The sequence below is a fragment of the Schistocerca americana genome, chromosome 8 (genome assembly GCF_021461395.2).
Source record: "Schistocerca americana isolate TAMUIC-IGC-003095 chromosome 8, iqSchAmer2.1, whole genome shotgun sequence".
Lineage (NCBI taxonomy): Eukaryota > Metazoa > Arthropoda > Insecta > Orthoptera > Acrididae > Schistocerca > Schistocerca americana.
The window spans coordinates 433,352,151-433,379,533 of NC_060126.1; the positions used below are offsets into that span (position 1 = coordinate 433,352,151).

Here is a 27,383-nt window from a genome sequence, read left to right on the forward strand (position 1 = left end):
TCTTCATTTATGTTCCATTTTCTTAGCCTTTCCTATTATTCTATAACTTTTCCTTCCAATTTTCATTACTGCCATGACAAGGTTCTCCAAACTTATTTTCATAACTAGTAACAACGTATTATTTCTATTTATTCACTTGCATTATACATTAAGTTTTGACTGCTGTTGCATGGTTGCTATAACTATGGCCATAAAACAAACAAACAAACAAACAACAAATTCAGCATAACAGAAACTTCACTGACTTTAGAAGTGTAATGAAAGCTGCCATATCTAGGTAGCTCTGTAGATAACTCTCATAAACATATCACTAATCATAGTCTGATGCAAAGTCTACTATTGTAAATACCTGCCACCACATATTACAGTATGAGCTATATAGCATAATATAAAATCTCATATTTATAATTATAATAAATTGCTATTAAACATTACCTTGACCATGACATTTGTGTTGAAGATATATGACGAGAAGAAAACCCAGAAGACATCATAAATAAGCAGTCCAGTCAGCAAAAGTGTCGACACTTTCAGACTGGGCAGACGCACAAACGCAATAAACGCGACGCACAGTCCCATACCCATTGCTGAAACAGAAAAATTAGTTGAAATTCAGAAATGAGTGTAAATCCATTCAGCTTACATCAAGGAATAAAAGATTCTGTGGTCGTAAAAAGATTGGGGAAATAGTAACTTGGGGTGGGGAGCAGTGACAGGGTTTGTGGCAAGAAAAGTGTTCACATTGTATAGACTGTGTAAAGAGGAGAGTAGATCTTTAATCAGCCCAGCATGATTGACTTTCATCATTGGGCTGAAAGTGTAACTTTTGAAAAAATTCTGAACTTCTGCAGAATTAAGTTTCTCATTGGATAGGTCAATAAGGTGTTCTGTGTTTAATTAGGAGCTTGGGAGGAAATCACAGGTAATGTTGCATATGGAGGACGTCAGCAAAGCAGAGCCTGGGTGAGGTGGGGTGGGATCTGGGAGTGGGTCAGAACATGTTGGGTAGTTAGTGGCATTCAGAGGTGGACAGTACATTGAATTCTCTCCCATATAGTCTAGTGATCCTGTAGCTTATAAACAATTCCACTGACACTACAGTGAACTCAAGACTCCTAGGTCTAAGGGGGGATAATAGGTTCCCATGGAAAGCAGATATTCGTGACCTCCAGCTCAAGCTGGTTGCAGCTACGATTAAGATCAGATGACTATCCACAGTCAGCAATAATTTCACACTTAAACTGGTTACATTACATGATTCCCTCCTTTATGTCATATGAAATGTTTTGAGACAGCCCAGATCAGGCAAAAACAATGCTCTTCAATCCAAAAGTGATCCACCAGAGCAACATAATAGTGTTAATTCATGAAGCTACATAGGCTACCATTTTATGAGCTTAGGCCTCTTACTGACCTCACAGTAAAGCTACTCACTTACAAGATTTGTGGTTAACAATATGAGTTACTATAAAAGAAACAGAACTTCACATTTCAACACAAAATGCAAGAACAAATTTTGGACAATGGAAAATCCAGGATGGAATGTAACAATATTGTGAAACGGAAAGTTGCCTCTCACCATACACACACAATATTGGCAACTCGTAACATGTATTTTCAATATCCACACAAAATGTTGAAGGCTATTGGTGTAAAATGGTAGCTATGCAAACCTTAGTTTAAGATTATTCTTGTTGCGAACTCCTACATCCTGCACTAATACTGTAGGTTAGTTAAATTGTGTCATGGAATGTAATTCACTTAAATGATTTGAACACTAGGTAATATTGCTTATGTTGAGTACTTTAGGTCTGCCTGATTGTGCAGCTCTCTAAAAAACATGAAAAGTATTTAAAACTTTTCACATATATAGTGTACGATTCCCAGATCCAATTTTTCACTAAACAGCTGTTCATAAGTCATGCCTGGATAACTCAGTCAATAAGAGCACTGACCACATAAGGCAAGGTTCTGGGTTAACGTCCCAGCCTGGTACAGAGTTTTAAGCTGCAAAAAGGTTTTAGGCCACAAGGATGTTTGTCTGATACAATAATTTCAAGTTCCTTTTTTCTGTCACCAAATGCAAGAGTTTTCAAATAGTTTTTAAAGATATGATGTTAAATTTATTTCATGGAAACAGAATACCAATAGCATGCAATGAAACCTTGTAATTCCATTTATCTGTGAAACCTTGTGATTCCAGTAATCACTAACTCCATTATCAAAGAGAGATTTGAAATTGCATGTATTTCTTTAATTTGTCAATATCTGAGGTTCTACTATATAATTGCAGACGTGGCAACATCATCTGTATCACTTTATATATTTTTTAAGAAACCGTGTTTGCTTCTACAAAATTTAACAAAATGGAGTTACATGGTTTTTATTGCCTACATCAATATTAAGGTACTATCAATAATAGTTATTCTGTAATTCAAGATGACATCAAGAATATAAATCTCTCTCCTGTACACATGGTGTAAATGGTAACTGTTTACAAAGTACAACAGTGGTGTAGAGGAAGTCGAGATGAAAAACTGTTGTCTATCAAATTGGGAAACTACCTCAAATTGCCCTACAAAAACCACTTAATATACAACACATGGATGCCACACAAGATTCTCAATATTGCCTTGCTCTCCTAGTGCAAAATAATGGTCCTATGGAAAAAAAATGAATAGGAACTTTGTTGCAGCACACTTAATGTAGTCAATTTTGTACAGGGATATATTTTTGCTAGACATTGCAGTTCTGAATTATTCAAGAAAAACATACAAAAGTGACCTTCAAATGTATCCCATCCCCACCGATCAGGATTTTTAGTATACTGTTCGTGGAACACCCTCCTACCACTGTACAAAAATTTGTGACTACATCACTTATTTCCAATATTCGACCTTTTTTATCTTTACTGACGGGAGTTTACTCACCAAAGGCTTAGTTGTGTACTTACGAACAGTACGAGAGGGAGTCAAATGAAAAAGCTTAAAAGTGTAATTAAAAATCAACACTTCTTACCATTGTTCTGTACGTTGGCAGTACTGTTACCAATGATATCAGGAATGCCCTACAAGCGGCAGCATACTACAGATAATCAAAGCACTGCCACAAATCAGTTCAAACTGGCTGCCACTCTTGTGGCATGCACCAAGGAATAACAATATTCTGTCATAGGTTTTCTGGACAGTGAAGGTACAAAACTTATTGAAATCCATCAGTGAATGAAGGTCCAGTATGGTGATAAATGTCTATCACTACAGCAAATGTAGGAGTTGGGCAAAAAGTTCAGAAATAGTGTGACTTCTGTGACAAGACAGTGAGGCACACTATGTTATGACATCAACAGCAGTTGAAGCCACTGAGGCAGAAAATTTCTAGGTAACAGTGGATGAAATAGCCGCAAATCTGGACATTACTCATGGCTGAGCACACCACATCATTTATGAAGTGCTTAAGTTTCACACAGTGTCTGGAAGACATATGCCATGAGAGCTCACTCCATAACTGGAAGATTGATTCTCTTACCACATCTGCCATACTCACAAGATCTTGTCATCAGTTATTACCAGATGTTGGAGCACTCAAAGAGGTGATGTGAGGAAAGAAATAGTATTCCAATGAAGAGGGGAAGCCTGTGCTGCGCAAGCGGCTGTGCAAATGACCAAAAGATTGAACCCCCTCCCCCTCTCCAGAGGAGTCCATGCACTTCCTACATGCTGGAGGAGGTGTATTGAACGACAGGAAGACTTGATTGAAAAATGATACACTTGTGTTCCACTTTTCTTAAAAAAAAGATGATGATAATTAATGTTTTCATTTGACTTCCTCTCGTAAAATTGACATTTGTGTAAATTTTACCTCAAAATTTTGTTAATTTTAACAGCATAAAATTAATTATTAAATCATTTTGTTTGTTTGGCCTTCTTACAAAAAAGCTACTGTGCCTGTTTGTATCAAATTGTAAACATAATTAGGTTTTGTGGAATATTCACAAAGATCTTTTTTCTTTCGTTACCCTCACAGAAAAATTTAAATTAATTAACAAAACAGCCGACTAAGCCAGTGGCATAATAGTGCAATGTCTATGAACAATGTGTTTCAAAGAAGTGAGGAAAATAGTTTCATATCAATGTCAGAGATATTGACACAATCATAATAAGAAAAATTGAAGACTAGAAATGTACAGAGAAGTGCTGGCATGTTTCCATGATTGAAATGTTTCCAAATTACACTTTTTATAAATTCCAACAATGAAGTACGAGGTGCATTCAAGTTCTAAGGCCTCTGATTTTTTTTCTCCGGACTGGAAAGAGATAGAAACATGCGCATTGTTTTAAAATGAGGCCGCGTTCATTGTCAATACGTCCCAGAGATGGCAGCACCGTACGGCAGACGGAATTTTACCGCCAGCGGCGAGAATGAGAAGTGTTTTAAATACTTAAAATGGCGACATCTTCCTTACTTGAACAACGTGCAAACATTCGTTTTCTGAATTTGCGTGGTGTGAAACCAATTGAAATTCATCGACAGTTGAAGGAGACATGTGATGATGGAGTTATGGATGTGTTGAAAGTGCGTTCATGGGTGCAACAGTTTAATGAAGGCAGAACATCGTGTGGCAACAAACCGAAACAACCTTGGGCTCGGACAAGCCGGTCTGACGACATGATCGAGAAAGTGGAGAGAATTGTTTTGGAGGATCGCCGAATGACTGTTGAACAGATCGCCTCCAGATTGGCATTTCTGTGGGTTCTGTGCACACAATCCTGCATGACGACCTGAAAATGCGAAAAGTGTCATCCAGGTGGGTGGCACGAATGCTGACGGACGACCACATGGCTGCCCGTGTGGCATGTTGCCAAGCAATGTTGACGCGCAACGACAGCACGAATGGGACTTTCTTTTCATTGGTTGTGACAATGGATGAGACGTGGATGCCATTTTTCAATCCAGAAACAAAGTGCCAGTCAGCTCAATGGAAGCACACAGATTCACCGCCACCAAAAAAATTTTGGGTAACCGCCAGTGCTGAAAAAATGATGAGTGTCCATGTTCTGGGACAGTGAGGGCATAATCCTTACCCATTGCGTTCCAAAGGGCACTACGGTAACAGGTGCATCCTACGAAAATGTTTTGAAGAACAAATTCCTTCCTGCACTGCAACAAAAACGTCCGGGAAGGGCTGCGCGTGTGCTTTTTCACCAAGACAACGCACCCGCACATCGAGCTAACGTTACGCAACAGTTTCTTCATGATAACAACTTTGAAGTGATTCCTCATGCTCCCTACTCACCTGACCTGGCTCCTAGTGACTTTTGGCTTTTTCCAACAATGAAAGACACTCTCCGTGGCTGCACATTCACCAGCAGTGCTGCTATTGCCTCAGCGATTTTCCAGTGGTCAAAACAGACTCCTAAAGAAGCCTTTGCCGCTGCCATGGAATCATGGCGTCAGTGTTGTGAAAAATGTGTACGTCTGCAGGGCGATTACGTCGAGAAGTTTCATCGATTTCGGGTGAGTAGTTAATTAGAAAGAAAATCGGAGGCCTTAGAACTTGAATGCACCTCGTACAATAGATTGCTATTCACCACATAGAGGAAGCAGACAGGCACATTTAAAGTACAAGGTATATAAAAAAGAATCATCCGATTTTAAAAAATCATACCTATTATGTTATTTCAGATATGTGCATGAACAACGTACTGTTGGAAAGAGCGAACTCTTGAGTTTTACATGGTTACTGCTAATTAGCGGCAGTTTGTGCCCACTTCAGTTCTAGTAAAAAAGGAGTTGGGACAAGAGAGAGCATTTTGTGATCTATATTTTGCGCAGTGCGAGTCAGTAAGAACTGTTCAGCATGACTTTCGTGTGAACCATCATAATGTGAGAATATGGGGTACCGGACAACCACGTGAAGCTGCACGACATGAGAGGGTACCGCCACACTGGCATCTGGAAATGCTGGAATTTTAAAAATTGAAGGATTACTGAATGATGGATTGGTTGCACAGGACCAAGTGATTCAGCCTTACATTACGGGCCTCCAATGTCACCACACCTGACTGTGTGTTGTTATTTCTTGTGGCGGTTTATAGAAGAGTCTGTTTACGTGCCTCCATTACCAACAACAATGAATGAACTGAGACATCGCATAACAACAGCTGTGGAATCAATAATTCAAGACATCCTCGCTGCAATATGGGAACAATTTGAATACTGCATTGACATATGCCGTGCATCTCAAGGGGGGCATATTGAACACCTATGACAACGCGTGAAAGAAGACTTTTCGAGTTTTCCATTCATCAAAAAACAAAATTCATTGTATATGTTTATTAGTTTCAGAAATATAGACTGGTCAAATTGGATGATTCTTTTTGATTAAATGGCTCTGAGCACTATGGGACTTAACATCTATGGTCATCAGTCCCCTAGAACTTAGAACTACTTAAACCTAACTAACCTAAGAACATCACACAACACCCAGCCATCACGAGGCAGAGAAAATCCCTGACCCCACCGGGAATCGAACCCGGGAACCCGGGCATGGGAAGCGAGAACGCTACCGCACGACCACGAGATGCGGGCCCTTTTTGATTAACCCTATATATTAAACAGAGACCCAAACAATGGAAACTCCAGGTAGGCATTCCAGTGTGAGATGCTGGAGTTGGTGGTCATACGTGCATGAGGTGTGCTTGCTTTATTGTGTGTGTGTGTGTGTGTGTGTGTGTGTGTGTGTCACTTACTGATGAAGGCAGTGGCCAAAAGCTATATGCGAGTGTCTTAATTGTGCCTGTCTGAAACTTGACGTGTCTTTACCGCAAGTAACAATCTGTCTTTTCCTTCATTGTTAAATATGACCCAGTAGCTTTAGCTATGTGACAAAGTCTGTCTTTCTATGTGGACAATACACATGCATGCACATATGTGCACTTTCACATGACAAATGAAGGTTCAATATTGTGATACATGTCTATCACTGCAGTGAGTGTATGAGTGGAGTAGAAAGTTTGGAAACAATGTGACTTCTGTGACAGACTCCCAGCACCCACGTCAAGCACACTGCTTTATGATAATAGTCTACTGCTGTTGCACTCAGACAAGATCGCTGGGTATCACAGTTGCAGCTAGGCCTTAGCACTCTTAGATGACAATGGTTTTGTTTGTGCGTGTGTGTTTTCGTCTTGTATATATGTGAGAAAGGAGTCAGTCTAATAACTGACTATTTTTAGTGTACTTTAAATTTCATGTCTGCCTCCTCAATGTGGTGAATAGCAGTCTATCCTATTTCACTACTGTTAGCTCATACCGGATTTTTCACTTGTTATTAATTTCATTGAGAACTTCTTGTTGTGGAACCAAGGGTTATGCAGATTTGTTTTTTTTTTTTGTATTGAAACATACCATTTTCCTTTACAAGATATATATAATTCCTAGTGTTCTACCCAATACATATTTATTTTGTCACTGATCCTTGGATTAAGATCCCATTCAGGAAATTATAAGCAAGAAAAAATTGATTATGTTACTGTAGACTTAGCTAGCTGATTTACCTATTTACTATGAGTAATGCCCAAGTGACAAGTGATCCAAATGAAAGAACAAATGATTTCTTTATCATTGCACTGTGCCATCATATGAATGCTTTTGGCTAAATGTATGTATGTATCATAGTTCCATTTTTGACAACATTTAGCAGACTGAACAACACTTTCAGAACTGATATAAATGGTATGTTGTGATGTCCTCGGGTCTACAAATATTTGAGCTACTTTTATGGCTATTACTAGATCACAAGCAACTGATTCATTAGATCTTATTTTTGAAGCATCTGTAAATATTAACAATGTGTTATTAAATGTCAAAGACCCCATTAACAACATAATATAATTGTTCTAACCACAGAAAGATTGCGGTGTTAAATTACAACAATAAGCCATAAATTTGCGTAATTGGCAACTGAATGGAAATTCAAACCATATATACAGGTCACTTTGATAAGCATGACACAATCTCAAGAAATGGTGTCTGCTGCTGGTAACAATGGAAGGTGTTTAGAAAACTGATTTGAGTTTAGATTGATGATATGAGAAACTGATTGAAATTTATGGAAGAGTTTGTGCATAATATTACCAGGGTTTTCATCTTCTTCAGGAGGAACTTCTTAGCCAAAAGCTGTCTTATGACTGAAAATGGCTTATCCACTGATTCAAATCCTATTGTAGACCTGTTATAATGTTATGTAAAATGAAGTAGTTCTTATGCTGTATATTTATCGCAATCAGAATAAGAAATAATAATACACATGGAAAGAGGCAACAACACAGAACCACAGGCAAGGGCACAAAACCGAAAACATCATCACAGAATCAGAAACAACAGAGAGAAACTCTTTTTAGAACTAAGATTCTTAATGTAGAAGGCTATCAAGAAAGGGGCCATTGAAGCAGGAACATGAACAGAAGAAAGACAAAGACAATATGGGTAGAAGATGATGACATATTGGAAAAAAGGAAACAACAAGGTAAGTACAGGAACTGAAGCTGTTGCACGAAGCCAGTTATTCAATAGAAATAAGGTGCTGCAGAGATAATTGTTGAAGAAGATTACAGGCAAAGTAGACACGGAAAGGAACTTTTTGTAGTTAATGAATGGAGCCATGAAAAAGGAAGAGAGGATTGATTGTGGCAGCACAGAAACAAGCCATCTGAATGAATGCCATCTAAAGCCAGAATTGAGAAACATAAAAAGCAACTATACTGGGACCTCCAAGAGGGATCCACCAAAATATCATGTAGCCCTTGCTGCTTAGGAAATATCAGACTGATGATAAAATATATTATACAACACAACACTCTCATTTACTGTTGTCTGAAGCCAATATGCAGTAACGTTTTTCTGTCATTCCACATGAAAAATTATCCTCAATATTTTATTATTGGAAATTATTTATCATGTGACTACATCTGCAAATGCTGGTTCAAGTTTTCTAACAAGGTATCTACCTACAAGGTTCTCAGGAACAGCATATTTTTGTGACCTTTGACACTGCCACAATTTACCATAATAATATTCTGTATCCATGAGAATTACTTTGTTTGCATGCATAATTCAAATCAGCATCTGAAGGTGACGACTAGCTGCCTCATAGAATATCATGCAGTTTTCTACTGAAATATACACATATACTGAGAAAAAGTTTTTGACAATGATGACTAGAATACTCTTTCAAATTATGAAGGTGGCAGGTGTAAAATACAGTGAGCGAACGGCTATTTACAATTTGTACAGAAACCAGGTGGCAGTTATAAAAGTCGAGGGGCATGTAAAGGAAGCAGTGGTTGAGAAGGGAGTGAGACAGGGTTGTAACCTACCCCCGAAGTTATTCAATCTGTATATTGAGCAAGCAGTAAAAAGAAAAATTTGGAGTAGGAATTAAAATCCATGGAGAAGAAATGAAAATTTTTGAGGTTTGCCGACAACATTGTAAATCTGTCGGAGACAGCAAATGACCTGTAAATCTGTCAGAGACAGCAAATGACCTGGAAGAGCAGCTGAACGGAATGGACAGTGTCTTGAAAGGAGGATACAAGACGAGCATCAACAAAACCAAAACGAGGATAATGGAATGTAGTCTAATTAAATCAGGTGATGATGAGAGAATTTGATTAGGAAATGATACACTTAAAGTAGTAAATGGGTTTTGTATTTGGGGACCAAAGTAACTGATGATGGTCGAAATAGAGAGGACATAAACAGTAGACTGGCTATGGCAAGGAAAGCATTTCTGAAGAAGAGAAATTTATTAACATTGAGTATAAATTTCTGTGTCAGGAATTCTATTCTGAAAGTATTTGTATGGAGTGTAGCCATGTACACAAGAGAAACATGGGTGATAAACAGTGTACAGAAGAAGAGAACAGAAGCTTCCGAAATGTGGTGCTACAGTATAATGCTAAAGATTAGATGGGTAGCTCACATAACTACTGAGAAGGTAAGAAACGGAATTGGAGAGAAGAGGAATCTGTGGCACAACTTGACTAGAAGAAGAGATCGGTTGGTAGGGCACGTTCTGAGGCATCAAGGGATCGCCACTTTAGTATTGGAGGGAAGCATGGAGGGTAAAAATCAAAGAGGAAGACCAAGAAATGAATACACGAAGCAGATTCACAAGGATGTAGGTTGCAGTAGTTATTCGGAGATGATGAGGTTTGCACAGGATAGAGTAGTGTGGAGAACTGCATCAAACCAGTCTCTGGACTGAAGACAAAATGAAGGAAACATTCCACGTGGGAAAAATATATCTAAAAACAAAGATGATGTGACTTACCAAACGAAAGAGCTGGCATGTTGGTAGACACACAAACAAACACAAACGTACACACAAAATTCTAACTTTCACAAGCAACGGTTGCTTCAAGAAAGAGGAAAGGAGAGGGAAAGACGAAAGGATGTGGGTTTTAAGGGAGAGGGTAAGGAGTCATTCCAATCCCGGGAGTGGAAAGACTTACCTTAGGGTATAAAAAGGACAGGTATACACTCACACACACACACAAACAAACACAAACATACCCACAAAATTCAAACTTTCGCAACCAACGGTTGTTTCAAGAAAGAGGGAAGGAGAGGGAAAGACGAAAGGATGTGGGTTTTAAGGGAGAGGGTAAGGAGTCATTCCAATCCCAGGAGTGGAAATGATCAGGGTAAAGACTTTTAGCTGCAAATTTCAGACAAAAAAAAGGGGGGGACAAAAAGGTGTTTATTTACTCAACTAATTCAACAAAATCTCATTCTTCTATTTTAGTTTATTGAATTATGAACAAGTACAACAAATCATCGCTCATCAGAACAAGGAACGAACATGAAACTGTTATACTTCAAGATATTGGGCATCTCTAAATTTTTAAAAATAATTCTGTTTTTTTTGGGTGACAGAATGTCTTTGCTGATGCTACAACTTCTTCCACAATCTACAGAAATAAGTATGGCAAATTTTTTGTTCACTCAGAGTGGCAACTCTACAGATGTGGCAAATTTCTCAGTATTCAGATTTTTCTGAAGACTTGATCAAGTTCGTCTGTGGAAAAGCCATCTAACTTCCCTTACAGAAAAATATACACTATCATTTTTCCTTGTGAAGACCTTGTTTTTCTAATCATTTAATAACTAGTCAGGTACTTGTAATTACTGACAAAAAAGATTTCTGTCTGCAGATTATATATCTTCTCTGGTAGCAGAAATTTCTGTGCCTTTGTACCGTTTCTTGGTAAACATGATTCTTGTAATTTTTTCTTAAAATGCTCTCATCGGGCACTGACATATCTGTACACGGACAATCGCACGCGCACACATCAACGCTGAATTCTTAAAATTTTGGATTTTAGATGAACACTGTACAATTTCATTTCATAATAGAGGTCGCAATGATTTGTTTGTTTGAAGTCTTGTTATTTTGACGCTTAGAGTTGGAAATGTGTTGTTTTCATATGATTTTGCAAATGTTTTTCATTAAACAAAATTCCTGAACCAAAAGTAGTACATCACATAACAGTCCTATCGATTTCTATGAAATCACATTTGAATTCCCGGCCCAGAACAAGAAATCTGGCACTGGATGCCTTCGTCATGGTAAAATCTAGTACTACACTCATTTAGTAACAATTTGACATTTACAAACAGCAGGCTCCTGATTCTGGTGAATTTGTAAGGATAGAATAAGGATAGAATGCACATTCTCGCTGCATGTGCATTGTTGCAACTATTTACAGCAGTAAAGTGAGAGGTAGAGGATTTTGATTTTACACACACACACACACACACACACACACACACACACACACACACACACACACACACTTGCTTTGCGTACTTTCTGTCCCACATTAACTGAAAAAGGTAGGCCTACTATTCACATGTTCACTGCAAGCTAAGGACTCTACATCTACACGAGTACTCTGCAAACCACGTTTAAGCGCCTGGTATTGGGTTCATCAAATCACATTCATAATAATTCTCTATTATTTCACTTTCTAACAGCGCATGGAAAAAACAAATGCCTATACCTTTCTGTGCGAGCTCAGATTTCCCTTATTTTATTATGATGATCGTTTCTCCCTATGTAGGTCGGCATCAACAAAATGTTTTCACATTTGGAGGAGAAAGTTGGTGACTGAAATTTTGTGAGAAGATCCCGCCACAACAAGAAATGCCTTTGTTTTAACAATATCCACTCCGAATCCTGTATCATGTCCATGACACTCTCTCCCGTTTCTCGACAATACAAAATGTGCTGCCCTTCTTTGAAATTTCTCGATGTACTCCTATAATCTTATTTGTTAGGGAACTCACAGGCAATTGGGTTTTGTGACCAGAAATTAGCTTGTTACTGTGGCTACTGCTCACAAACAGCAGAATGCTATGGTACGATGCGATACGCTGGAAGAACTGACCGCTCAGAGTTAGCAAGGGACTACAAACAGCATCCTCCCAACGACCGTTGATTAAACGTTGCTGTGTATAGCCCCCGCAGCAGCTGCTAGCCTCACGCATCCATGCTGACCGCAGTTTAGTGGCGACGAACAGTGAAACCCATAGGCCGGTAAAACGCAGTCTTTGGTTCACCTTCCCCCACAACATTTTCTATGTGTTCTTTCATATTTAAATGGTTCATAATTGTAATTCCTACCTTTTTAGTTGAATTTATGGCCTTTACATTTGATCAATTTATTGTGTAACCAAAGTTTACAGGATTCCTTTTAGCACCATGTGGATGACCTCACTTTTCATTATTTAGGGTCAATTGCCAATTTTCGCACCATACAGATATCTTTTCTAAATCTTTTTGCAATTTGTCTTTATCTTTCAATGAATTTATTTGATCTTTCTGTGAATTACTACAAACTGCGACCTCTGACAGGAAACTATGAATCCAGTTGTCATCACTATAAAATATTTGACTTTCAATTAATTCAAAACCATATATAATTGTACATCATTTCTCTTATGAATAATGGAGTGGGCTCAAGAAGATTACTCAAAAGCTATAGTAGAAGAAGAAAGGCAGAAAGGGGGCTATTGACACAGAGGAAAAAAGGAATAAAGGTCACAAAAAATGGGAAAAGGGCTTGGAAAATGTGTCTTTTCGCAAGTAGAGGACTAAATTTCATAATGTGGTATCATTCCAAAGAACTTTAATTTATGCTGTGAAAAAAGATGCACACCTAAAAATTTTGACTGAAAATAAAAAAAATAAATGGTAGCTGGCCATAGTTGGAATGTTTTAAAAAATAGAGCCTACTGTCCATCTCAGGGGGTTACCACTGATCTTTCAATCTACTCCATTTGTAAATGAAATGAGACCAGAGAAAAACAGATCAATAGAATACAATTTACTTTGAAAAATCACTTTAGGTCTGCTTATGCCATTGCAATTGCACTCTGTTAAAATTTATAAGGTGACACTAACTAGCTGTAAGTTCTTACTTATCAGTGCTTTATGTATAGACTTAACAAAAATGTTCATATCTCTTCATAGGCCGTTTTCTATTAAAGTAGCTTTAAAAAATTATTCTTAGCCTATATTCACGACACATTTAAAAAACATCGTCTTTAGACTAATGATACAAAAATACACCGATCAGCCATGCACGAATACAAAGCAAAAATAAAGAAAGAAATGGTTAACATACAATATAGCTGTCACATCAAAATACATAACTATCCACCAGCCCCAAAACATGACCAGATTCTAAAAACAAACCACCTCCTGGATGGCAAGCAACTGGCCAGCAGTGCCACATATTGCCTAAGAATAACTTAATAACCACCAAATGGTGGAAACATGGAGTAAAGAAGAAGATATCATGTAAAGTTATGGAAATTATAAGGTCTAGGAAATTACACTGCACTTTTTCAACTCACCATCCATTAGTAGCCAATGGCCAGTTAGAACCCATATGCACACAATGAAGACTGCTAGAGAGAATGACAACAGCTCTGCTCCAGTGAAACGACCACATACCCCAAATGAGATTCTGAAACACACCAGAAAATGTTAAGTGGTGAATTAAAAACAGAACAAAAAGAAGAGAAAGAAGACAGAGGATGGCAATGGGCAAGTGGACAGAAGAGGGCTGAGGCGCGGTGGGGTGGGGCGGGCACGTTTGAGGGCTGAGAGATAGATAGATAGATAGATAGATAGATAGATGGGGGTTGGAGGGCTGAGAGAGAAGGGAGGGGGGGGGGTAGTGGGCTGAGAGAGAGAGAGAGAGAGAGAGAGAGAGAGAGAGAGAGAGAGAGAGAGAGAGAGAGGGAGAGGGGGGGGGGGGGGTTAGTGGCCTGTGTGAGAGAGAGAGAAAGAGGGGGGGGCGGTAGTGGGCTGAGAGAGAGAGAGAGAGAGAGAGAGAGAGAGAGAGAGAGAGAGAGAGAGAGAGAGAGAGAGAGAGGGGGGGGGGGGTAGAGGGAAGAGAGACAGGTAGAGAGAATGGGGGGTTATAAAAAGGAATTATTGCTAAATGTGGTTAAGTGTTGTACTTTACAGTAGGTAACATTTAGATCAGCAAGATGTCAATGGTAGTATACAGGGTTATGTTTATTTACAAGGGAATTATCCCAGCATTTAACTTAAGTAATTTAGGGAAATCACTGAAAACCTAAATCAGTATGGCTACATGGGGATTTGAATTGATATCCTTCCTAATACGAGTCAACTGTGTCAGATCCCTTGGAAGACGTATGAAAGATATTTTTTATGTATATTCTCTCTCATAGTATACCAGCCATCAACTGTATGCTTTTGCACCGTGTAGGTGGCCAGATGCGCTAGTGTTCAAGCAATGTCCTATAGCCATTGTTTCACATCATCTTGGCTTAGATAAAGCTGAATATTGCTCCATGAAAATAGGAAAAATTATTTCCATTATTATAAAATTTTGGACTAAGCTATCTTCATCAGCTACTTCACTACGCCAAGCTTTAGTGTTCTGTAAGTTGTGCCCTGAAACAAGCTACCACATTTCCTGTCAAGGAACCATCATGACATTTCTCTCTATCAATTTATGAAAAACTAAATCCTTATAGCCCGAAAGAGATTTGACCTCTGCGCTTCCTGAATGTGAATCCAGTATCTTAACCAATGCAACACCTAGCTCGATAACATGTGTCACACCTTGACATGCCTCCTCATCCAATAGCTTTTACTTGTGTGAACAACTCCCTTGTGAAATCTGTCTCATTCAACCTGTCAGTGGCAGCTCCACAACTTAAACAACACATATGCCAAGGGGAATGTAGTTCATGAGGAAACAACACTAATCGTAAAATGAGCTGTAAATTGTTTCCAACTTTTTTTATACTTGTTCCAATAGCACCAAATTCTCCACCTATGTAAATTTCTGAACGATATTTCACAGATAAACTGTCTACAAACAATGTTTGATTGCAGAGTACACTAAACAGAAGGCACATTCAGTAACTGTTCACCATTTCAAACCCTCACACTCCTCCTCAATGCTGATATTTATTGTGTCAGGAAATGGAAACTGTATCTACTACTAGGACTTGGCTCCCCTCAAACATCATATATATCAAATTTAGAGTGCACTTTTCATACTATTACTGCATGTATGTTAACACATTCTTCCTACATTCAGTTTTTCTCAGAATTCAAACATCTGGACAGCATTTTTTAAGATCTGTACAGCAGCCTTGTTTCAGCTACATGAGGTCCATCAACTGGCAACTAGGTACAGTTTTCCTATTTCAAATGTTGTATATTAAAATCCATATTTATTAAGAGTGTTGCACAATGTGACTGGGGTCACTCAATAAGATTATCCATATTCTTTTCGAGAGAGAGAGAGAGAGAGAGAGAGAGAGAGAGAGTCAGCTGGAGTTCAGGAAACAGATATAATCCACTCATTTACGGAAAATAAAATGTTTCTGGTATTCACCATAAATGTCATTACAAAAACAGTAAAAATGAAGCTAGATACCATAAAAAAGGAAAAATTACTGAAGGATGAAGAAGGTCAAGAATAAATATTGTATGCGAAGTTCCAGCAGAATGTCAATAATTTACGAGTAAAGGTGACAACTTGCAGCACAACAGAGGTGTTGAGTTGTTGACAGACACACAAACAGGACTGGTAACTTTGCTCGTGGACCTGCCCACATAAAGTGCTGGCCAGAAATTACAGCAGAGCTGCTACACTAGGTGATCAAAGATAACCGGACACCTGGCACCATGGCATCCTTCATCGGTGATGTTAGAATTCAATATGGTGTTGGCCCATCCTTAGCCTTAATGATAGCTTCCACTCTTGCTGCCGTACGTTCAATCAGGTGCTGGAAGGTTTCTTGGGAAACGGAAGCCCATTCTTCATGGAGTGCTGCACTGAGGAGAGATATCGATGTCAGTCGGTGAGGCCTGGCACGAAGTTGGTGCTGCAAAACATCCGAAAGGTGTGTTATATAGGATTCAGGTCAGGACGCCGTGCAGGCCAGTCCATTACAGGGGTGTTACTGTCATGTAACCACTCCGCCACAGGCCGTGCATTATGAACAGGTGTTCGATCGTGTTGAAATATGCAAATGCCACCCTTGAATTGCTCTTCAACAGTGGGAAGCCAGAAGGTGCTTAAAACATCAATTAAGGCCTGTGCTGTGATAGTGCCATGCAAAATAAAAAAGGGTGCAAGCCCCCTCCATGAACAACACGACCACACCGTAACAACACTGCCTCCGAATTTTACTGTTGGCATGACACACGCTGGAGGTGACGTTCACTGGGCATTCACCATACCCACACTCTGCCATCGGAATGCCACATTGTGCACCATGATTCGTCACTCCATACACTGTTTTTCCACTGTTCAATCATCTAATGTTTATGCCCCTTACGCCAAGCAAGGTGTCATTTGGCATTTACCGGCGTGAGGTTTGGTTTATGAGCAGCCGCTCGGATTTCATAGTCGAGTTTTCTCACCTCCCGCCTAACTGTCATAGTACTTGCAGTGGATCCTGATGCAGTTTGGAATTCCTGTGTGATGGTCCGGATATATGTCTGCCTATTACACATTATGACCCTCTTCAACTGTCAGCGAACTCTGTCAGTCAACAGACGAGGTCAGCCTGTATGCTTTTGTGCTGTTTCTACTTCACTATCACATTAGAAACAGTGGACTTAGGGATGTTTAGGAGTGTGGAAGTATAAAAAGTGACACCCAATCACCTGACCACGTTCGAAGGCTGTGAGCTCCGCGGAGCACCCTATTCTGCTCTCTCACTACGTCTAATGACTACCGAGGTCACTGATATGGAGTACCGCAGTAGAGGGCAGCACAATGCACCTAATATGAAAAACATATGTTTTTGGGGGGTGTCCGGATACTTTTGATCACATAGCGTATATGTGACTGCTTTCACAGATAGCACAGACTCTATAGAAGCATGATCACCAACCAACTGCTCACTGAAATGAATGGCCACTGACAAATTGTGATCAAGAGCAGAACTGACTGACAAATGGCAGAACACGCTCGTGAGCACAATGTGTTTGATTTCAAAAGCTGCTTCACATAACGTGCCATCTGCAACCCCCCCCCCCCCCTCCCTGCTGCACTTTTCCTGAGCTACATAGATGGGAATTATCCTTGAAACACATCAAAACTTCCTTCCTTCACGTAATCCTCTCAACCCAATCTTCGCTAATATCCTACAACCACACCATGTTCCCTATAGTCTCCCCTTCCTCTGCTCTGTCTCCACCTATGCATCCACTCTCCCATGTCATCAGTATCATGCACTGTACGAACTCACCAGTTCACCGTGTTGCATACCTTTCCTGTGCTACTGCTGGATCTCCCTCCCAGATTCCTACTTCATACACCTGCTGCCTTCCCTCCAAGCTATCTGCCACTCTCCTCCAATCCTCCCTCCCCTCCCCACTTCTTTTCTTTCTTCTTGCCTCACCCACTCCAATTGTACATTCTAGCTCAAAAAAGGATTTGTCCACAAGGTAAATAAGTGTGTCTGTCAGTGACTCCACACCTCTACTACCAAATCAGTTGTACCTTTACTCTTAAATTATTTACATAAACAAAAGAACAGCATTTTATAAAACTCAGCTATAAACTGAAACACTGTATGTGATCCAATAGTAGGCTGCATATTAAGTAAATATTTCTTTTAATGTCCAAAATACTGAATGTATGCACAGACTTATAACAAGTTAACAGGTTTTGTGAGTAAAAAATAAATACATACTCACAGAAGTTAACACATGATGGTAATTTGTGCTTTAGGGTTTTCATTACAAATATAATCTTGGAATTTTTATCAACTTCTGATGCTGTATTGGGTAGCTACAGTCAGCAATATTTGAGGTTCTAAGTTTACATTTTACAGCATTACTTACATAAATTTAACAATATTAAGATTTTTACATAATTTTTTTTATGGAATAAAAACCTAGAGATGATGAGGACAGGTCATCATATATGGCTATTTCTAGATATGAGAATGTGTTGAATTTGAGCTTTTAATTATTACTCTTCAGAAATCTTCTGCTATTAGTCGGTTTTCAGCAACCAAGATACAGATGTCCATGCTTGAGTAAATGGCAATTTATTACCATTTATATCATAAAATTTAATAAATAATAACATAACTTACAGTCATTTCTCCTCAACTGCAACTCTACAAACAAACTGCCTGTCAGTATGTACATGCCACCACAGAAAATTTACTCCCTTAGATGAAGTTTCTTTTAAACAATCCCAGAAAAAAAAGTATCAAACATTCAAAAATAAAATACTGGAAAGAGAAGTGGTTTGCACTATCTGCCACTCATTCTTAGTGTGGCGCAGAAAGGAGTAACATGTTCAGCCACATAAATCTCTGCCTACTAAGTGACATGAAGATTTTAATAAACTAAAAATTGACCCCAAACATGAACCGGAACCATATTTGCTTGGCAGTTCCTAATTTTTGAACGCGCAATAATAATGAATAGTTGAGCTCTCATGTTAATACAGTACACTACCACTCACTTGTTTCCATCAGAACACGGTCTTATGATGTACTGACACATTGGTAGCAGCAAAAAAGCCAAAGCAACTGTTGCAATTACTGAAACAAAAGTATGATGAAAATTAATCTCAGACAGCTCATGTCACTGCATACAAAAGTTCAAACTTAGTTGGTAGAATGATGTAACATTTCACTTACTTGCTGTGCATATAGCAAACAACATCTGCATAGAATCAAAGAAGAAGAACATGACTAGGAGTGAAACTGAAGCTCCTAGTGGGAGGCAAAGGGCCTGCATGGTATCCAAAGTTTGTACATCTGTGAAAGAGAAGAAAATTGAACATATATACATCAACAAATCATACCTCTTTATGAGAGTTACATTTGCATATATTGCACTACATACTATCATATGATTTTTTGCAACCCTATCTTCACACTCTTGATTCTTTGTTTTTTCTATCCAGGCAGAGGATGACAACAGTCAGAGTCTAGACCCAAGGGTAGTGCATCACATGTGTGTGATGGAAATGGAAGTACTGAATTTTATTTGATTCTGCAAGATTACATTGTGTACAGAAAGCGTGCACACACACACACACACACACACACACACACACACACACACACACACACACACACACACAGAGAGAGAGAGAGAGAGAGAGAGAGAGAGAGAGAGAGAGAGAGATCGATCCTTCTGTATCAGTTATTTCCTACAGACCAAACATTTTGATTAAAATCTGTAACATCACTGATTACGAAGAAGAACAATATATAAAAATTTAGTGTAATAGGTATTCTTTGTATAAATCATTTCCTATCAAATAACATGAGTTTCTTTGGAAAGTTAGTTTCATGTGTACTATGAGGTAGGTTTGTGGCAGACTCCTTAGTAACTTGAAATGTGAGTACCGATGTCCTTTTTCAAGGACTGTCAGTGGATGGGGTATGCTTCGTATCTCTTTCTTCCTCTGTGTGTTGTAGGTATGCACACTGTCATGTGTAATGCACTTTGAACTCTCTTTTCTAATGTGTGTTACTGTTTTACTTATGTACATAGATAGCAGGTACAGCACTAGACTCTGCCCCTGGAGGTCCAAGACTCAATGCTGGGTAGGGGTGGGGATTTTTCCTTGATCCAGTCCCTACAGGATTGCCCCAGGACCACTCAGCCTCCTACTAAGTAAGTCCCCAGGACCCTTCCTGGGGGGGGGGGGGGGCTGCCACCCTCCCCCTCCTAGTGCCATAGTGCCAAGGCAAAGAAAGGCTGCATTCAACAAGCAGTTAGGCCAATGGCCCCAACATGGTCTTGTTCAATTCACTCAATTCACTTCGCAAAACTGCAATATCAATGAGTCACAGATGGAATCAGTCAACTGTGCTTATCTTCAGTTTTTCTGGAATAACTCCATCCAGGAAAGAGCTGCTTGCCTTGTCCAGTAATTGTGCAATTGTTTATTCACTTACAAAAAACAGCTGTGTTATTTGATTAGATGTTTCATCTTCACCAGCTGATTTCTTCACTTTTAGTTTCTATATTCTTATCAATTTTATTTTGTGACTGGTTTCAAAAACATGTTGCTGTATATTTACTTACTTTTGATACCTTGCAACTTTCTTTTTTGGACTGTTTCTTCCAAGTTTCAAGTTGGCTACCATGTTTATGTTGCTATCATTGAGTATGTTTACTATTTCTCTACCATTAACAGTCACTGCACTGACTATTTTCACTGACCTGATATATGTTTCTTTCAGCCACTTTTTCCATTCTTTCAGTATTAATTACGTTCCAAATTACCTTTAGCATGCTATTTGATTTCATTATAGCAGTGTTCATTGGTCCTTATCTGCTTCCCTATCATCTTTCTCTATTCAATTTGTAACATGTATAGTTTTAGGATTTTTACATCTGTCTCACTTGGTAATCATCTAGATTTGATCTTGCACTTTTCTTGGCTCTCTGTTTTGGGGAATGTTACATTAAAATGATATTTAATTTGTAGTATTAAATGCACCTAGCGTAACATACCACTTTCGATAAAGCAACGTGTTACCCACTGACTAACTAATCAAAGAATGACAGTGAAAATATTTTTTAAAAATTTTTTGTAAGCTAATTAGTTTAGAATTGCAAACTGTTTAGAAGTTTATTATTGTTTGTGCATATACACTGGGCTGGATGGTCACCATGTATCTCCAAGATGGGACACTGATGGCAGTTTGGCTATGCATTGCTGTATCTGTTGGCTTGGCAAGTATTCCATGCAATGATGTCCCGGCTACAGCACTCAGTGAATACAGGTGCCTCCTTGACAAAGGTGCTGAAGTCATGGAGGACATACATTGATTCATTAAGTGCCATATTCATACAGAACTGTTATTAATACTGCCAGATTGAGTTTACATAGCATTAGATTGACTGCATGAACATTCTTTGGAGATGTGTTTCCCTTATATCATCAATTTTAACAGAAGACATTACTTTTTAATTTATTTATTTACATTTTCTTTGCATGGAGCCATCGTAATGATGGCTTTTGCACACATCACACTTAATACTATTGTTATATTTACACTTACAAAATACACTATATTCTGTAGTTGTTGCTTCTTATGTCTATTTTTTACATTTATCATATTACAACTGATATGCTAATGCCTCATATTACAATCACTATCTTAAAATTTGTTGAAAGAATATAAACATTTTTCTATTACAAAAGATGTTAATTTTGATTTAAAAGATTTCCCATGTACGTTCTTGGAGAGTTTGGTAGCTTGTTATACCAAATCAAACCACTGATATATGGACATGAAAATGTCTGCTTGTGTCTGTGTATGTGCGGTTGGATATGGGTGTGTGTGCGCGAGTGTATACCTGTCCTTTTTTCCCCCTAAGGCTTTCCGCTCCCGGGATTGGAATGACTCCTTACCCTCTCCCTTAAAACCCACATCCTTTCGTCTTTCCCTCTCCTTCCCTCTTTCCTGATGAAGCAACCGTTGGTTGCGAAAGCTTGAATTTTGTGTGTATGTTTGTGTTTGTTTGTTTGTGTGTCTATCGACCTGCCAGCGCTTTCGTTTGGTAAGTCACATCATCTTTGTTTTTAGATATATTTTTCTCACGTGGAATGTTTCCCTCTATTATATCTATATATATACATATATATAAAAACAAAGATGAGGTGACTTACCGAACGAAAGCGCTGGCAGGTCGATAGACACACAAACAAACACAAACATACACACAAAATTCAAGCTTTCGCAACAAACTGTTGCCTCATCAGGAAAGAGGGAAGGAGAGGGAAAGACGAAAGGATGTGGGTTTTAAGGGAAAGGGTAAGGAGTCATTCCAATCCCGGGAGCGGAAAGACTTACCTTGGGGGGATAAAAAGGACGGGTATACACTTGCACACACACACATATCCGTCCACACATATACAGACACAAGCAGACATATTTGGAGACCAAATATGTCTATCGACGTGCCAGCGCTTTCGTTTGGTAAGTCACATCATCTTTGTTTATATATATATATATATATATATATATATATATATATATATATATATATATATATATATATATATATATATATATATAAAAAAGGAAGAGAAAGGGTCCAAGGATTGAGCCCTGTGGTACTCCTTGTAATACAGGTTAAATGGTGGACTGGGAGTTCATGATTTTATTATCTAGTTTGTATTGTATGACAATTTAGTGCTTTGCTTACGATTCAGCAGGTATGTGGTTAAAAAATTCATGGCTTGATCCCCAATACTCCAAGATTTTAGCTTTTTAAGAAGTACCCTATGGTTTACCATATCAAATGCTCTTCTCAGGTCCAAAAATATACCTGCAGTCTGCATCTTCTGGTCCAACAGGCAGTAAACTTCATTAACTGTGTAGCTGCTGTGGTTGTACTTAGCTCTTTTCTGAAGCCATGCTGTGAATCTACAAGCAGCTTATGTTTTGTGAAAAAGGCACTTAGCTGAGAAAGGATAATGCTTTCGAATATCTTACTAAAAGTGGGAATTAATTATATTGGTCTATAGTTGGAGACATCTTCCGAACCTCCGTTTTTATACACTGGTTTCACTACACTCATTTTTAGAACCGTTGGAAACATGTTTTCTCTAATGCTGCAATTAATCAGGTAAGAGGTTTAGAGATTTCTTTTAAGCACGCTTTAGTAATAGCACTGGATACGCCATCCCATCCAGTTGAAAATTTTTTCTGTAGCACGTATATTGCCCTGCGAACCTCCTGCTCATTCACCTCCACAAATTCAAATTCGGTACACTGGGTGAGAGGGCATCGGGTCTCTACTTGTGAATCTATAATATGGGTTGATTGTTTACCAGAAATGTAGTAGTTATTAAAAATATTACATGTAGTATCTGGTTTTTTTTTTATGTTATCATCATGTCTTACGCGGATATGTTCCATGTTCATCTTGTTGGGATCTTTTTGGCATTTGTCAATCACCTTCCAAGATGCTTTGCTTATGTTGTCAGACTGTTCTATTGTTTTGCTGTTAATCTGATTCCTTAGATTAACAATTTCAGTTTTAAAAGTTTGCTTGGCCATATTGTATTTTTCCTTGAACACCTGCATATTAGTAGCTTTATAAAGCTGGTTTAGATCATGTACTTGTAGCCAGAGCCTAATCAGATTTGTTGGGAGTGTTAGTCTAGGATTACTTCCATTTTGACAGTGTTTAACTACCTTCTGGATTTCTCTGACTGGACAACTACATTCATAATGATGCAGTAGGGTTGAGTAGAATTCATTCCATTTCTCATCCGACCCTTTTACCTGGTACACAGAATCCCATTTCTCATTCGCTAGTTTGTCTTTAAGAGCATTAATATTTGAGGTATTCAGCATTCGTTTCTCTAGCACAATTTTTGTTAGTTAGGCACAACTGAAGTTTTGTACTTTATCACCTGACAGAAGTGATCAGAATAAAGAAAATCTAAGTTACTGTAATTTACCTTATCTATAACATCTTTGTTGATTATGGCATAATCTATTTTAGTGGAACATGTGTCCTTCACTCTGGTGTCCGAGTTCACTATATTTACAAGATAGTATGAGGTCAGTACATCACTGAGTTTCAAGTTTACTATACTATTTGAGTTTAAATCTATATTAAAGTCACCTAATATAGTAAGGTCATTAGAACCGGCCTGACCAACAACACTACTAAGTCTATCCACAAACAGCATTACATCAGCATTTGGTGGCCTATATACTCCAATCACTTTATGTTTTGGTAACTCAAGCTCATTACTGTGGAGTACAATACCTGTCATTTCAATTGATCCTTCTTTGGTGTGGTGTTCAAGAAAGGAATTTTTTTTTAGCTTCTATATCCTTATTAACATAAACTGCCAAACCACCACCTTAATGGTGTTGCCTACAATAACTATTTGCTAGTATGTAACCTTCTAATATATAATGTATTATTTCACTGCATTTTAGCCCATGTGGCAAGTGTTCCTCTATGAATATTTGTAGAATGTCAAGTTTGTTTCTGAGATATTGCACATTTAAGTGCATTAACTTTAAGGGTGTTATCCCTTCTTGTTTATTTACCATCTTGCACGAATCAAACGAATCAAAATTGTTTAAGTTACACTTTTTACGACATTTTGCATACGCTGGTTTTTTGGAATTGACCTGCAATGACTGATCACTTATTTCACAGCCTGGCTTTTCTTTGCGTGAACGGGACTCAGTCATATCTGAAATACATCCCTGAAAACTATTATTATGGACCTTTATTCTAAAAAAGTCTCGTGGTTGTAGCCCAGAGCAATTGGAGCTTTCTCCACACTGTCTTTCTTGCACAGTTTGCTTATGTGTAAAACTGGCTTGGCCTTCCCTTTCCTGTTTAAGTGGAATCCGTGTTTTGTGTGTTCATCACGACTCATCTTACTTAAGTCTATCAAATGCACATGGCTAAATTTATCACACAGTTTCTTTAGCTCGGAATTGTAGTGTTGAATCTCTTTGTTTACACACGACCACAGTGGTAAATCATGTTGCACTGGCACGTTTGTGATGACAATGTTCGTTTGAAATAGTTTTGATAATATGTTACAGAAGCATTGCAGGGCTGTCTTGCTTTCGTTTTTGTATACGTCGTTGCCGCCGCCAATAATCACAACGTAAGCGTCTTTGTTAAATTGACTTGTTTCTGAAACTTCCTGGCAGATTAAAACTGTGTGCCCAACCGAGACTCGAACTCGGGACCTTTGCCTTTCACGGGCAAGTGCTCTACCATCTGAGCTACCGAAGCACGACTCACGCCCGGTACTCACAGCTTTACTTCTGCCAGTATCTCGTCTCCTACCTTCCAAACTTTACAGAAGCTCTCCTGTGAAACTTGCAGAACTAGCACTCCTGAAAGAAAGGATATAGTGGAGACATGGCTTAGCCACAGCCTGGGGGATGTTTCCAGAATGAGATTTTCACTCTGCAGCGGAGTGTGCGCTGATATCAGCAGTTTGTGTCACTGACTTTTTTCTGAGTAACTGCTTGAACTGATCAGTACAAGTAACCAAGCTCCTTGTCATAATACACACTGGTTGTCCTTGATAACTCACAACCAAACTATCATATCTGAGTCTAGCATAGTCCTTGGAGCTTCATTACAAACCAATCGTCACAATAACATTCATTCCAAACAAGATGTAAAAAAGAAACTGTCAAGGTTGAGGAGATGAACATTTAATGAAACCACAAATAACATACAAAGGACTTCTACATACCATGCAAATACTTTAAGACCAAAGGAGACCACTATGAATAGCCGATGCGTTGAGTTGGGTGCGCAGAAAAGAAGTAACACCTGCTAGCTTTCAGAGCCAACCTTTGATGGGCTAGAGTAAAAAGAAACACCACACAAGCCCATGTGCCCCCCCCCCCGCTCCCCCCCCTTCCCTCCCCCCCCCCCCCCCTCTCTCTCTCTCTCTCTCTCTCTCTCTCTATTTCACACACACACACACACACACACACACACACACACACACACACAAAATAATTTTGTACTATCAAAAATATCCCACCTCCTATTAACCTAGTATAAAGACAAGAAATACTGAAGAGTGTTAGGTTGTTCCATACGCTTTCAGACAAACTGCTGGCTGTCAATAAGATGCTGCCACAATATTTCGGGACAAAACTCTTCTGGCCATCATCAGGTGCGTAGTGGCTAAAGTACACTAGGCTCCTCTGTTTAAAAGGAGCCAGCGGGTGCACAGTGTACCAGTTGTCACTGTTTTTGTGTTATTAGGATGCACGTGCATCTGCTCCAAGCCTTTGAGTTGCTGGGAGCACCCTCTTTCTAATCAGATCAGTTATCTTCACATGATAAAACTGAAGAATAAAGCAGATTATGCACAGCATAGCATTATTTTATCAGAGGATTCCATGCATTATCTAACAGGAAGCCACTATCCCAATTGGTAAGTGTCTCAGACAGTCATACTTCTTCTGATTCATTGATAACACAAGTATGAATCACACCATTTTGTGTTGTTGTATTTCATGAGATCACCAGTACAATTACAGTGCTCTGCGAAAGCAGATTTCCTGGCTCGGAGAAGCTGAGTATGCCACTGGTGTTCTACAGTGTGCTGCTGAACACTGTTCCAACAGCTCTCCTATAGCATGTATGATTTGCCACACTCACTCAGGATCTTGCACTGCTCTTAAATCACATCCTGCCTGATAACAAAGGTGTGAAGATTTTTTATGGAGGATGAAAGATCACTTTAACCTTATGTTTTCTTGATATTCTGCCCATTTCCACAAAAACATTTCCAATCTATGGCAGGTAGGCTGTAAGCCTGAAGGCTTCGTCCTCTTCCTCGTTGTATTGTTTGTAGTACTCTCTGTATCTGCTGAGATCAATATCCATTTTCCAGGAAACAGTCTGCAAGTGTTCAAATATTGCTTGCACATCACTGGCATCTGAGGCGATATGCGCTTAGCAAATCAAGGTCCTCAGAATGTTCATTATTTGTGCCAGATGGTGGCAACTAGTAGCCTGCAAATACAGATTGGTATTAGTGGGCTTTTGAAAAGCCCAATTTTCCCAAGTGTTCAATACAATGAAACAAAAATTGTGTCCCTTAGTTCAAACTTTTGGAACCCCGTTATCAATGAATCACTGGAAATATGACTGTTTGAGGCGCCTATCAATCAGGATGACAGATTCCAGTTAGGTAATGCCTGCTATGCATAATTGGCTTCATTCTTCAGTTTTATCATGGGAAGACAATTGAACAGATACCAAAGAGGACGCTTCCTGCAACAAACAGACTTGCACCACATGCATA

At 38.8% G+C, this 27,383-nt stretch overlaps 1 protein-coding gene across 1 annotated transcript in view; it reads right to left on the minus strand.

Moving 5' to 3' along the window:
• LOC124544951 (signal peptide peptidase-like 3) overlaps nucleotides 1-27,383 on the minus strand; it is a 69,426-nt gene that overhangs the window by 13,840 nt on the left and 28,203 nt on the right. The window contains exons 5-8 of the mRNA XM_047123697.1: nucleotides 19,231-19,350; nucleotides 19,053-19,131; nucleotides 13,924-14,036; nucleotides 436-587 (exon numbers count right to left, since the gene is read on the minus strand). Of these exons, the coding sequence (XP_046979653.1) occupies nucleotides 436-587; nucleotides 13,924-14,036; nucleotides 19,053-19,131; nucleotides 19,231-19,350 (464 nt within the window). The remainder of the gene's footprint in view (nucleotides 1-435; nucleotides 588-13,923; nucleotides 14,037-19,052; nucleotides 19,132-19,230; nucleotides 19,351-27,383) is intronic.